A 13,695-nucleotide genomic window follows, 5' to 3' on the forward strand; every position below is an offset into this window, starting at 1 on the left:
AAAGGAGAGCGAAAGCAACCTCGCGTGCAGGGCACGAGTCAACGATTATGGAAAAGAGCTGTCAAGAGAAGTGGGTTACTGAATTGGCAAGGAGGGACTTGGTTCTCTGGAGATCCCTTCTGCGTTTACGCAGCACAGCCCAGTGCTAAGGGGGTGTGGTACTGAGCTCAGGGCGGAGGGTTGTGAGACGGTAGCGGTTGGGGATGCGCCCCATTGCTCCCCGAAGAGGAAGGCCAGAAAACCCACGCGGCAGACAGGCAGGCACGCCGGCAGGGCGGAGGCGGAGCGAGAGGGCTGATGGGCGGGGCGGGGGAGGGCGCGGGGAGGACGAGGAGGTGCAGGCTGCGGGCGGCGCTAGGACCCACCGGCGCTCTGCCGGCTCCCGGGAGGTTGATAAAGCGGCGGCGGCGTTTGACGTCAGCGGGGAGTTAATTTTAAATCGGTACAAGATGGCGGAGGGGGACGAGGCAGCGCCGAGGCAGCCGCCGCACCAGGGGTTGCGGCGCCGGCGGCGGACCAGCGACCCAAGCACCGGGGTTAACCACGTCTCGTCCACGACCTTCCTAGGTACGGGCCGGCGGGGCGGAGGCCGCAGGGCCCTGGCGAGGAGAGGGCGCGGGCCGCTTGCGCTCGCGGGCACCGGCCGCAGGCGGCGGGGTCGTCGTCCGCGCCTGGCTCGGCTCTCCCCCTGCCGCCGCGGCCGGCCGCCGGGCCTAGCCCCCGCCGCTCCCGTGCTGCCGCGGCGCGCGGCCTGAAAGGGCGGCCCCGGGGCCCCGGCTCCCGCAGCTGTCGGTGAACAGGCGGCACGCGCGTCTGCGCCCGGTCCGGCCCCCCGCCCGTCGCGTGGCTGCCGCCGCGTCCGCCCCGACCTGAGGGGGCGGCCTTGAGCTGGGGCCGCAGACCCGGGGCGCCCGGAGGTCGGCGGCGGCGCGACTCGGTCCTGGAGAGCTCCGGAGGCGGCAGGGCGACCTGTCACCAGGCGGGCACTCCCTGCCCTCTGTCCCCTCGCGGAAAGGGAGAAAGGGGTAACTTGGGCGTGATGGGCCCCGCGGAGGAGGAGGACGCGGAGCTCGCGGTGGGAGCAGCCACCTCGCTGCCAGGTCGGAAAGCTCTGCAGACACCCTTCCAGGCGGGAGCCGCAGTCCGCAGGCCGGGGCTGTGCGCGAGGGCTCGCGGTGCGGGGCCCCTCGGTCCTCTAGTCCATTCGCCCGGGTTGCGCGTGGTTAGCATGCAAGTCCAGGTTGAGTTGTCAAACTGGAGTTATGAGCCGTTTGCTAGTCACTCCGACGATAGTAAGGCCCGATCAGACTGAAAGTGTCTATGGTGGCAAGTGACCTGATCCCTCGCTCCCCGGTTTTGCTGAATGTAGGCTCTTACTGTACTTGCTCGAAAAGCACCACTGCCCCCTCAAAGACGCGTTTGCGTTGGCGGTGGAGTGTTGTGTGTCCCTTTCACTCATAACACCCCTATTTTTAGGAGTTTAGCATTTGGTCTTTCATTGTGGTGTGAATTGAACGCATGAAATCTTGATTGAAAATTTTGATGGTACTTAAAGGTATAGAGTTTTTCAAAGGCTTCTGAATAGTGAAAGTTTACAGTTAGGTAAGTACAGCCATGCCATAGATAAAAGTTTACGCTAAATACCAAGTTGTGTTTTTCAGATTTCTCTTTCCATAATCTGGTAAAGGTTTTCTGAGACGAAATGTAAAATAATTTGATAAAATATTAATCATGAAGACTCACTTTAATAGAAGAGTTTGTGAAATATGCTTTGTCGTTCATGGTAACCCTTGGACGTGTTGAACATATGTCAGAGGTGATGACAGACTGGAGTTTTGCTAAGGGAAAAAGAGCAGGAAATGAAGCTTATTTTATTATTGTCTGCCAGCCAAAGCACTTGACAGAACTGTTTACATAGAAAAAATACTACCAGAGGAGAGAAGAGAGGTTTTGCTTTAGTCAGCTCTCTTCTTGTTGGAATTCTCAAGTAATTAGTTGTTTTGGAATGCTGATGGATGGATTAATTTAGCTCTTTTGGACCCTAGGGGTGTATGTACTTTTTGATTTATATTTATATTTTAAGGTGACTCTTTTACATTAAGCCTTTTATGTACTTGCCTTATTAGGAGAAGCGTAACTTTTATGACTCAGTCATGGTTGTGAACAAGACTTTTATGCTGTGGCACGTTGAGAAGAGATGCGGTTCTTAAAACTTGGTGAATAGGGCTTACCATTTATTAAATGCTCTGTCTGCTACGCACAGGTTTTTGTCTTTTTTTTTCTTCTGGGGTTAGCCCTTCACTTGATAGCCATTTCCTATCCAATGATTACCTAAAATAGCCGCTCTCTCTGCTAATTTGCTCTGAGTCACTGATTAGTACATTAAAAACCAAATAAACTTGTTAAGATTTGTGTTTAAAGTAAGAACAAACAGACTGAATGAGTAGGGACTCGTCTGTTTTGGCTGTGGAGAAACTAGTCTCCCTCTCCTGTCGAGATGAGTGGAGTTGAAGAGCTGAGTGGGGGTGAGTCAGCTGCCACTCTAGTAGTTTAGTCTTAGTACGATGCTTTGTGTCACCTTTAAGAGAAATGCTTACTCTTTTTAGGAATGTAGGATCTTTATAAAACACTTTTGCATTCTTATATTTTAATGGCTTTGTAGGACGATAAGAATCCGTGCATGTGATTAAATCTATTTAGTAAAGTGTTTTCGGATCCTTTGAAGTTCTTTGGGAAAGAAGGAGCTGCCTTAGAGTAAAGAGGTATTTATTTTAGGGAAAATAAACCATAAGTTATAATAGGATTCTGGCCTTAAATCGAGTGCATATATTTTGGGATTCGTTTTTAGTTTGCAACTGTTTTAACTTTGCGATAAAGTTTTTGAATATTCACGAGTGAAAGTGACTTTCTTGAAATTGTTAGACCTTTTCCAAAATTGTGTCTTTTCCATCCGTCTGATATTAAGCAGCTGCTAAGAGCGCCTGGAAGACTGTCACTAGTTTGATGCTGTAGTTCAAGACATATATATATTATTTTTTCCAAGACATATTTTTAAAATCGCGAGACTTAGCAGCAAGATGCATTTTACAAAATTGTTTATGCTCAATTGGAAGACCTATTTGATACACACTATTGTAACCAAAGCCGTTTGGCAGGTTCTCAAACTCAAGAGCCAGAAGTGTAAAGGATGGGAATAGAAGTTCAACTTTTTTGTAATGGTGATTTACAGCCCTACCGGAGGAGGTTTTCTCCAGAGTGGGTGCAGGAAAACAGCTTTCTTTTTTTTTCCTTTTTAAAAGTGGAATGGTATTCTGATTGCATAGCCATTTTGGGTTTTCAGAGTCCAGGTGTGTTATTTATTTTCTTGGGCATTATTTAGCTTAAGAAAGATAGATGTGAACGTAGAATAACCGAACTTGATCCTCCAGTGAATTCATTCTTAGGTTTGTTCCTTCTATCCTTTACTCTTCCTCACCACCCATGATACAGAAGAATGGTCGAGGGTTTCCTCTATAGCTTTAAAAATGGGTAGCCAGAAAAAACACCAACCTGAAAATATGATGGCAATAGGATAATACTTGACACTTTATAAAGCACTTTAAATATCTTGCTTTGATTTTATTTCTTAAAACCTTCCTGTGAGGGAATTAAGTTATTCCCATTGGAGGGAGTGATTGTGACTTGTCTAGAGGCACAGAAACTGCAGAGAGGCACTCTTACTGCTCCTTACCAGACTTGGAGGAGGGTAGGGGTCTTTCTTCATTGAAAATTATCACATATAATTAGAGATGACTGGGTAAAACTTTGTGGAATGAATAAAGTCTGAAATCATACTAATGAGAAGATGGACCAGTTAAAAAGTAAAGATGGGGCAAGTCAGCGAGTGGGAAATTTTAAAGTAGTAAGGGAAGAGGTAGATATTGTAGAAAGAACTAGGAGAATTAATGAAGTAGAACAATTTTGCTTGTTATGGACATTGAGAAGCATAAAGTGTTCAGAAGTGCAAAGCCAAGATAACTATTTTACAGATGATTTTTCAAATTATTGGTAAACATATCTCTTTGTGTTTACATGTACATCTATTTGCTAAACTTTTTTTTCTTCTTTTAAAGATTTTATTTTTCCTTTTTCTCCCAAAGCCCCCTGGTATATAGTTGTGTATTTTTAGTGGTGGGTCCTTCTAGTTGTGGCATGTGGGAGGCCCCCTCAGCGTGGCTTGATGAGCTGTGCCATGTCCGTGTCTAGGATTCGAACTGGCGAGACCCTGGGCCACAGAAGCGGAGCGTGCGAACTTAACCACTCGGCCACGGGGCCAGTCCCCTATTTGCTAAACTTTTGTAGATTTTGTAAAAATGGGTATATTTAAGTAGCCACTCTGACTACTTACTCTGGGGCAAACAGCTATAAGGTAGTTGGTTTTATGGGCAGACGATATTTATTAGAAACAACTGTTAAGTCATGAAAGACTAATTTATGCATTCTCTATTTTCCCAGGGAGATAGTAGGCATTTCTGACTGACTTTGGGTTTAGCCTTCTGGCCAGTACAAGTAGAATCTAGGGGATTCTTTTGCTAAGTACCAGCTTAATAAAAATTATTCATACAACTTGTATTTCTATGATTGGCATCAAAATAACGGGTAACTCTTAATAACTTGGTGAAACGTGTAACTGATGAAGATGCTTATCTAGGATCTCTAGTACATTTCATCTTTTTATCGCATGATACTTTGATTATGGGGGCAGTGTTTCTTTAATCATAGAGAAGCAAGATAGTGTAGTGGAAAAAGAACGAGAAATCAAAAGCTAAGTGACTTCTCTTAAACTCTGAGCCTGAAGCCCCTCACATACAGTAGTGATAATAATCCCATAACAGGGCTCTTGTGGGAAACAGATGATAGGGTACAAACGTTCTGTAAATTGTAAAACTGTGTTTAAGACACAGTAATATACATGTAAGAATATGTCAGTTTGACTGCTTGTACTAGTAGACATATATTTGCAATCAGGAAGTCTCTTCTAATGTTTTTTCCTGTAATGTGGACAAAGGTTTAGTTTGGGCAAGGGTGGTGAGTAGATTTTTAACTTTATCTGTAAAATGCTCGTAATGTGTTCATGATTTAAGTTGTGAGTACTAAATGTGATAAAAGTGCTTAAGGCAGTTGCAAACATTCTGTTGATGGTAGTTATTACTATAGTGTGTGGTTATTTAAGATGAGTCTTTGAACTAAGATTTATTATTTTTTTTTTTTGAGGAAGATTAGCCCTGAGCTAACATCAGCTGCCAATCCTCCTCTTTTTGCTGAGGAAGACTGGCCCTGAGCTAACATCCGTGCCCATCTTCCTCCACTTTATATGTGGGATGCCTGCCACACCATGGCTTGACAAGCGGTGCTATGTCTGCACCCATGATCCAAAGCGGTGAACCCTGGGCTGCCGAAGTGGAACATGCGAACTTAACTGCTGTGCCACCGAGCTGGCCCTAAGATTAATTTTTAACATAAGTCTCTTGAAAGCTTTCATTCAGTTTTTATAAGGTAAAATATGTTCATGCTTCTCAGCTATCTTCATTTTAATAAACTCGTATTTTAGAGAATCAGTCGTGGCAAAATCATCTTCTGAAATTATTTTCATTACAGGATTCAATATGGATTAATTTCTTAGTTAAGGCCATGGCAGTTTACAAGTAGGGTGCATTGGCTTTTCAAACAGTAGATGTGCAAAATCTCACTTGGGTCTCTTATGCACAAGAATGCCTACGGGGCCAGCCTGGTGGCGTCGTGGTTGGGTTCATGTGCTGGGCTTAGCGGCCCCAGGGTTCATGGTGTTTGGGTCCTGGGTGTGGACCTACACACCACTCATCAAGCCATGCTGTGATGGCATCTCACATACAAAAAATAGAGGAAGATTGGCATGGATGTTAGCTTAGGGCCAAACTTCCTCACCAACAATAGGGAAAAAAAATGCCTAAAAAACGATTGACTTGAAACCATACTAATTGTGAATCCCATAAAAAGCTTTTTTCTCCCTTAATGTAATCATTTATGGGCCACCGAAGTGGAATGTGTGAACTTAACCACTGCGCCACCGGGCCGGCCCCAAGGAACTCTTTAAAGGAGGTGAAATTAGCGCATTAAACAAGCTGCTCTTTTCATATTTGAATAAATGGGTTTATGAGCTATTAGAAGTTGGATTAAGTTCACTTTTATCAGAATACGAGGAGGAGTTGATTTTGAATAAGTCGGAGAGATTTTGACATGAAAATGGCGAGATTCATAGATTTTTTTGAAGACAGTTATTAATCACATCTTCAGAAATCACTCTTTTGTTTTCATCAGCACTTTAATTTTTAAAAAGATATGACAATACGAACTGGCTATCTGAAGTTTTTGTTTAGAATTGAGAGGCTTTTTACCGCAGGAAAATGGCAGTGCACTTGGATATTGTTTCTCAAAAAATTCTGAAGTAGGCTAGAAGTTCTCAGGAAGGTTGAGCAATGTGCCTGATGCCAAATGTCTTACAACTCGATATTAAGGTAGAAATTTACTGTCTTTAAGTTATGGCTAAACTTGTGATTGAACAGAGCTTGTCATCACAGCTCTTAACCTAATACGAGTGATATGGTAATTCATAGTTTGTCATAAAAGTTTTAATTTTTTTAAATTTCAAAAGCAATAAATCTTTGTAGATGCTTTGGAAAATACAAATGAAATAAAAAAGAAGAAAGTAAAAATCATACCAATAGTGGTAACCACTGTGAACATTTTAATATACATCTTTTAATACATATCCTTTTTTTTTTTTTTAAAGATTTTGTTTTTTCCTTTTTCTCCCCAAAGCCCCCTGGTACATAGTTGTATATTCTTAGTTGTGGGTTCTTCTAGTTTTGGCATGTGGGACGCTGCCTCAGCGTGGTTTGATGAGCAGTGCCATGTCCGCGCCCAGGATTCAAACTAATGAAACACTGGGCCGCCTGCGGCGGAGCCCGCGAACTTAACCACTCGGCCACGGGGCCAGCCCCCCATACATATCCTTTTTTAAATGCATAATTTAATTTTTCCTAAATTAAGAGCTTAGTGTAATTTTATAATTTCCTTTTTCATTTCATATTGTATTTCACTATGTGATTAAATAATCTCTACAAATGATTTTTAAATTGACATCGTAGTACTATTTAACTAACCCTCCTTTTGGATATGTGGTTATTTCTTGTGAGTAATGCTGGCCAACTGTCTTTTTAGATAAATCTTGACCTTCAGGATAAGGTCTCAAATTTCTGGGTCAAACGACTCCTACATTTTCAAGACTGAAGACACACAGCCAATCTGTTCAGGAAGATTGTATCCATTTATTCTGTCTCTGTAAGGTTAGGTTTGTGTTAGTTTACAAATACCTTTGTTCACAAGTGGATGTTGTTATTTAAAAAATAAATGCCAACGCTTAGGTGAAAATGGAGATCTTACTGTTTCATTTGCATTTCTTTGATTACAGTTGATGTTGAAATTTTGGTGCAGTAACTGAGTGTGATGACCATCTCTCAGTGTTTCTTACTGTTTTGTAAAAGCTGTTTTGCATACTAAACATTTTTTCATATTCGCTTTTTAATTTGTGGGGTTTTTTTAGAATAGTATGTTTTAAAAAAACATTTAAAATGGTTCCATGTGAGTGTTTTTCTTAAATAAACTGGCAACTTTTCAACTTAACTTAGTGCTAGTTTCTCCTGAATCTTTAGGTACACTAGTGGAATATTCTTTTTGGTTTTTTTTGCTGTTTGAAATTGTTCGTGAGACTTTGGTCATTTATTCCTGTCTCTTTCTAATGCCAGAGTGTGGGCATCTGCTTCAGTGCACTGAAACTCCAAGAAGCTCCAAGCCTAGGAGCTGGGTTCACATCCCTACCACCACCAAGCTTCAGCTTCCTGAACTAAAAAAAAACCTACTTTAGAAGCTTAAGGTTAAAAGATAATGTGTTAAAAACACTTGGCTTATACTGAGTGTACAAAGAAAGTTATCGTTCTCTTCAGGGCGAAGGAGAACCTAAAGGGGCTGGGATTAGTTTTCTTTCAGGAGTAAAGAGGTGGAGTAGGGTAGGCAGAGAGAGGACCATACTTAGAAAAAGAACTAGCTTTTTCCCTTGATATTATCCATTGTCATTTTGAGCATCTCCCTTATAAAGGGCTTTTCAGTTGCTTGTAATGAATACCTACACAAAAAAGTGTAGAACAGATCCCTGTTCTAAGCTTTCATGTAGATGGGAGATCAGATAGACTCTCTGCATATTTGTGAGTGAAATTTATCATTAAGTTTATAATTTCAGAAGTAGAAATTGCTTTGTACTGTCCTTGAGGAAGACTTCATGGAGGAGGATGGTCTTTGTCAGGCCTTGAGGAATGGGTGGGTCTTAGAGAGCAGAGTGAAGGATATACCACTTCGTTGGAGATAAAAAGATAGGCAGTATGTGGATGAGCTTTTTACAAAGTAGTTTAAGCACTTGTCCCTGCTTTCCAAGAATTTTTCTAAAAGGGGTGCTTAAAAGGTATTTTAAAAGCAATTAGATAGTGACAACTGAAAGATCAAATGGTGTTAGAGCATGTTTAATAAAAAAGGATTATGGGAGGCTGGCCTAATGGTGTAGTGGTTAAGTTTGTGCACTCTGTTTCGGCGCCCAGGGTTCGCAGGTTGGGATCTTGGGCATGAATCTACATGGTTCATCAAGCCATGCTGAGGTGGTGTCCCACGTACAAGATAAAGGAAGATTGGCACAGATGTTGACTCAGGGACAATCTTCCTCAAGCAAAAAAGAGGATGATTGGCAACAGATGTTAGCTCCAGGCCAGTCTTCCTCACCAAAAAAAAAAAGGGGGGGGGTTGGAATATGGGCTCTTTTTCTGTAGCCAAGTAGAGCAAAGAATTGATTTAAATAACTGGATAATTCCTGGAAAAACCATCTGAATAACCCCAAATATGACTTCTTAAAAACTTTGGAGATGTGTCTCCCTTTCCCCTATTTTTGAGCATGTGTATTATCTAGCACAAGGAATCTTGATGTATACTCTAAAATTGCCAAACTAGAGAAAGGATGAAAGGAGAGTAGAGTGAGAACCTCTGACTTATTGTCTCTTTTGTCTTTTCAAATTAGTCACATTTTATCTAACTGGAAGGATGTTTATTTGTCTGTTTTTGGCGCTATTCCCTTCTTTTTACGGCTGCTGTCTTAGTAGGAATTTTGCCTGTATTGAGCTAAGTTTGAGTGTATACTTTTTTAAAACTGCTACTATAACGAGTCATCTAAGGTAAAGAGTTGTGGCAACATGGAACTTAATGTCTTATTGCCAGAGTCTCGGTAGATTTGTATTTGAGATTTGTCATGAAAACCCTATTCTAAATTTAAGCTTGGGTCCCTGTGTGTGTGTTTTTTTTAAATGACTCCTTTGCTAACTGGCTATCTCAAATTCCAGTAGCTCTTCTATAGGTTTAATATCTTTTAGCCTTCTTTTAGCTTTAATTGTTGGGCCAAAAAGGGAATGAAACCTACTCTGGTTTTGATGGATTCCTGATTCCTGTGTTACAAAATCTTGGAGTCACTGTACCAAAAATACCTTCAGAAATGGAAATTTAGGGGCCAGCCCCAGTGGCCTAGTGGTTAAGTTCAGCATGCCCTGCTTTGACAGCCCCAGTTCAGTTCCCACACCACAAGTCTATCAGTGGCTGTGCTGTGGTGGCAGCTCACATACAAAATAGAAGATTGACAACAGATGTTAGCTCAGGGTGAATCTTGCTCAGCAAAAAAAAAAAATAAAGGAACAAAGAGGAAAGTTGAAATTTAGCTCATTGTCACTTTATAAAGACTTAAAAGAGAATATTTTTTATAAGAAATATGGCATAGTTTAGTGTTATTGGTTGCCTAAACCAAAGAAGGGTGTTAAAGAACTAGCTAGCTCTTGCATGCATTGCTTTTCAGTTTTGCTGTTACCTCCAGACTTTAGGTTTCTCATCTTAGGCTCTTCCAGTTGCCTTATATCTGATTTCCCTGTTTTTAGGCTCTCATTACACTTCCTACTCACTCATCACTTTCAGTTTATCTCTGCAACACAGCTTTGATCCTATCACTCTTTTGCTTCAAAATCGTTTGTGACTCTCCTTAGGATAATGCCCAGATTCTTAGCCTAACTTTTAGTTAGCCTTGATGTGATTTTCAGGGCTCAGAGAGATGCAGCCTTCTCCAGGTGTCTTCATTGATAACCCTAGTTTGAAAAATCCAGTATAGCACTTTCTTTATACTGTGTTCTTGTACTTGTTTGTGTTAGAACCTTGAGAGTAAGGACTATTAGCAAATTGTACTTCTCTAGTATCTAGCGTAGTGTCTTGCTCTCTACTAGCTTGAAGTAGGTAGGGTGGGGGACCTTCCTCAGTTATTCATGACACATTCTGTAGATGTCCTGAACATTGTTGGAGTCAGTGAATATGAAACAAGAGATGCACATTTATTTACATATAAATATATGTGCATATCTTACCAAAGATGCATTTTTATTGCATCTTATATTTTATTTTATTGCATCTTATATTTTAAAAGTCTGTAGTTTGCTCTTCTAGAAAGTTTATGCAGAAAAACAGTTGCTTCCCAAATGCTGGGGGACTGTGTAGATGACTTGCTGAGTGCTGTATAGATGATTAAGTTTTGATGGAAATTTTTGGAAAAAGTAAAAGGAAAAATAGCTGTATGCCATGATTTGTTATAAAGATGAGGAAACCCCTCTGCTTTTTTAAAAAGCAATTTGTATCCTTGGTAACTTTCTCTCACCTTTCTAGAAATCTTGAGCACATAAGAATTCAGCTCTAAGTTTATTCAACAAACATGCTTATTTGGTATAGTTGGAAGATGATGGATTTGACAGTTACAAAGGCCTAGGTGTGCATCCTGATTTGATTACTTATGAAATGTGTGTCCTTGCAGATTGCTTAATCTGAGCCTCCGTGTCCTCCTTTATACAGTCAGGGAAGCTCATAGCTACCCCACACAGTGATTTTTGAGGATTAGAGATATTGTATAGTATTAACATAGACACTGTAAATAAGTGTTTTTCCCTCTTCTATAGTAAAAGGTAGAACACTTAAAATTACTTCAAACAGTAAATTATTTCCAGGAATGAGAAGTTACCAGTAATGTTTTCACCTTGTCTTCCAGATAGCCACCATTGTGAGTTCTCTTCTCAAATGTCTCATTAGAAAAGCCCTGCCTGACCGTTCTTTTTTCTCTTTCTTTTGTGAGGAAGGTTGGCCCTGAGCTAACGTCTGTGCCAATCTTCCTCTATTTTATGTGGGATGCCACCACAGTGTGGCAGTGTGGCTTGACGAGCAGTGCTAGCTCTGCGTCTGGGCTCCACACCTGTGAACCCTGGGCTGCTGAAGCAGAGTGTGCAAACTTAACCACTGTGCCACCGGGCTGGCCCCCAAGAAACCCTGCCTGACTGTTGTTTTATAAAATGGCAACCCCTGCTTCCATTTCCCTTAAGCTGCTTTATTTTTCTCCATAGCACTTAACACCAGCTGATGTCATGTGTTTTCTATTTCCTCACCTTTAGGATGTAATAAACTCCTAAAGGTGGGATTTTTTGTTGTTGTCGTTTAATTTGTTCACTACTGAATCTGCTGTTCTTAGAACCTTGTTGTAGGTGTTCGGTGAATATTTATTGAAGGAATAAAGGATTAAGCGCCCTCACTTCTACTCCTTTCACTTTCTGCATTAGAATAACCTTGGTAGTTGTTAGTGGGGTGCTTGTTTCAAATGTAGATTCCTGGACCTCATACCTGATTAGCTGAGTCCACTCTGGAGGTGAAGTCCAAGAATATGTATTCCAAACAAGCCACTCAAGTGGTTCTTAAGCTTTAGTGGGCATGAGACTCACTGTTTTATGGTGTGGCTGTGGCTAATTAAATATTGACAGTATAACTCAGTTGTAGACCCATGTATAATTAAATGACAGATGGAGTGACCATTCTGTAGCAGAGTTTTTTTTCTATTGATCTGTCAAGGAAGAGTTATGTGTGTCTGTAGGTTTGATTATTTTGGTTACTCTAGTTTTTGTCCAAAAACCCAGTTTAGTCCAGAACTTTTAGGATCTAGAAGTCTCAAATACTAGATGTTTATCAGTCTACCTCTCAAACAAGATCAAACCCTTTTTACTCACATATAATCTGTACTTGTCATTTTTTACTCATAAGAATAGATGAGCTGATATCAGGGATTTATTTTAAGCAATAAGCATCATTCAAGTATATGGACTGATTTGAGTCTCCTTTCTGTGGGTATACCACTGGGGAACAATGATTGATCTTTATAAGAATTCCCCTGTAACACTGAAAGGCAGTTTGGTATAGAAGAAGCAGCACGGGATACGGGCTTAATATAAACACCTAGGTAGAAATCTTGATGCTTATACTACTTTTTACCTGTAGAATCTTGAAGAATTTTTTTTTTTTAAAACTTCTTTAAATGTCCACATTTCCTCTCTCGGAAATAGGGATAATTGCTAAGTCACTCGTTTGTTGAGAGGATTCCTATCACAGTGCCTGGCATAAAGTCATAGAGTCATTCAATCAATATAAATTCCTTTCCTTGTGGAAGTAAATTCTGAAGCAACTTAAAATGCTTCAGTAAAAACAATTGTAACATATTTGGAACTTACAAAAAGAATAGAGAAAAATATAATGGTTGCCCAAGTGTCCATTTCATAGATCTGATACATAATATTTGCCATGTTTGTTTTGAATCCTTTTTTTTTAGGACATAGAATGTTACTGTACAGTCGAAGGTTCACCCAGTGTCTTTCTCTTCCTGTCATCTTTCCTCCACAGTTATATACCTGTCTTACAGTTGGTGAAATGTTTCCTGTTTTTTTTTGTTAAAGACTTTATTTTTCTTTTTCTCCCCAAATTCCCCTGGTACATAGTTGTGTATTTTTAGTTGTGGGTCCTTCTAGTTGTGTCATGTGGGACGCCACCTCAGCATGGCCTGATGAGTGGTACCATGTCTGCGCCCAGGATTCGAACTGGTAAAACCCCAGGCCGCCAAAGCAGAGTGTGCGAACTTAACCATTTGGCCAGCAGCTGGCCCCATCCTGGTTTTTTAATCATCCTATAATATATATGTATGTTTTTCATAAACAATATGTAGTATTGTGCTGTATTTAAAAATTTTTAGTAAGTGGCTCAAACCATGTATTTGTGGCTTGATTTTGTTTTTTTAATTTGACATTAATTTTTAGGTTTATCCATGTGTACAAATTTAGGTCTTATTCATTAATTTCAGTTCTCTATTTCATGGTTTATTTATCCATGGATATTTAGATTGTTCTAAGTTTTTTTGCTGTTATAAACAGTACCTCAGTGAACAAGGAACCTTCTCTCTCTCTTCCTGTGTATATGTGTAAGAATTCCTGTAGCATATAAACAAATTACCTAAAAATTAGATTAAAAAATTTCTGTATTGTGTACTCTAATTTTTAAAAATTTGGACCACTGACCAAAAGTATATCCCCCTGCCCCCCAAAAAAGTGCTTAAGAGCAGATACAAGACCTTTGGGGTGACTTGGGTGAGATTTTCTGCAAGCCTTCTGTTTAGAAGAAAATAGAGAAGAACCTCAGTGAGGACTCTAAGTTGCAGAACCTAAACAGAATTTTTCTGAATTTCTGTCT

The 13,695-nt window shown here is 40.7% G+C and overlaps 1 protein-coding gene across 8 annotated transcripts in view; it reads left to right on the forward strand.

The window, feature by feature from the left end:
- The first annotated feature begins 256 nt into the window (after nucleotides 1–256).
- The window catches only part of ATL2 (atlastin GTPase 2), a 63,984-nt gene continuing 50,545 nt past the window's right edge, over nucleotides 257–13,695 (forward strand). For 3 of the 8 annotated variants that reach the window (XM_070236420.1, XM_023619212.2, XM_070236419.1), the window contains exon 1: nucleotides 331–567. In XM_070236420.1, the coding sequence (XP_070092521.1) occupies nucleotides 450–567 (118 nt within the window). In that variant the 5' untranslated portion in view covers nucleotides 331–449. Of the gene's footprint in view, nucleotides 568–690; nucleotides 1,101–13,695 lie in introns of those variants that run through there. The other 5 variants (XM_023619213.2, XM_070236428.1, XM_070236422.1 and 2 more) reach the window with 5 other exon arrangements.

The sequence above is a fragment of the Equus caballus genome, chromosome 15 (genome assembly GCF_041296265.1).
Source record: "Equus caballus isolate H_3958 breed thoroughbred chromosome 15, TB-T2T, whole genome shotgun sequence".
Classification (NCBI taxonomy): domain Eukaryota; kingdom Metazoa; phylum Chordata; class Mammalia; order Perissodactyla; family Equidae; genus Equus; species Equus caballus.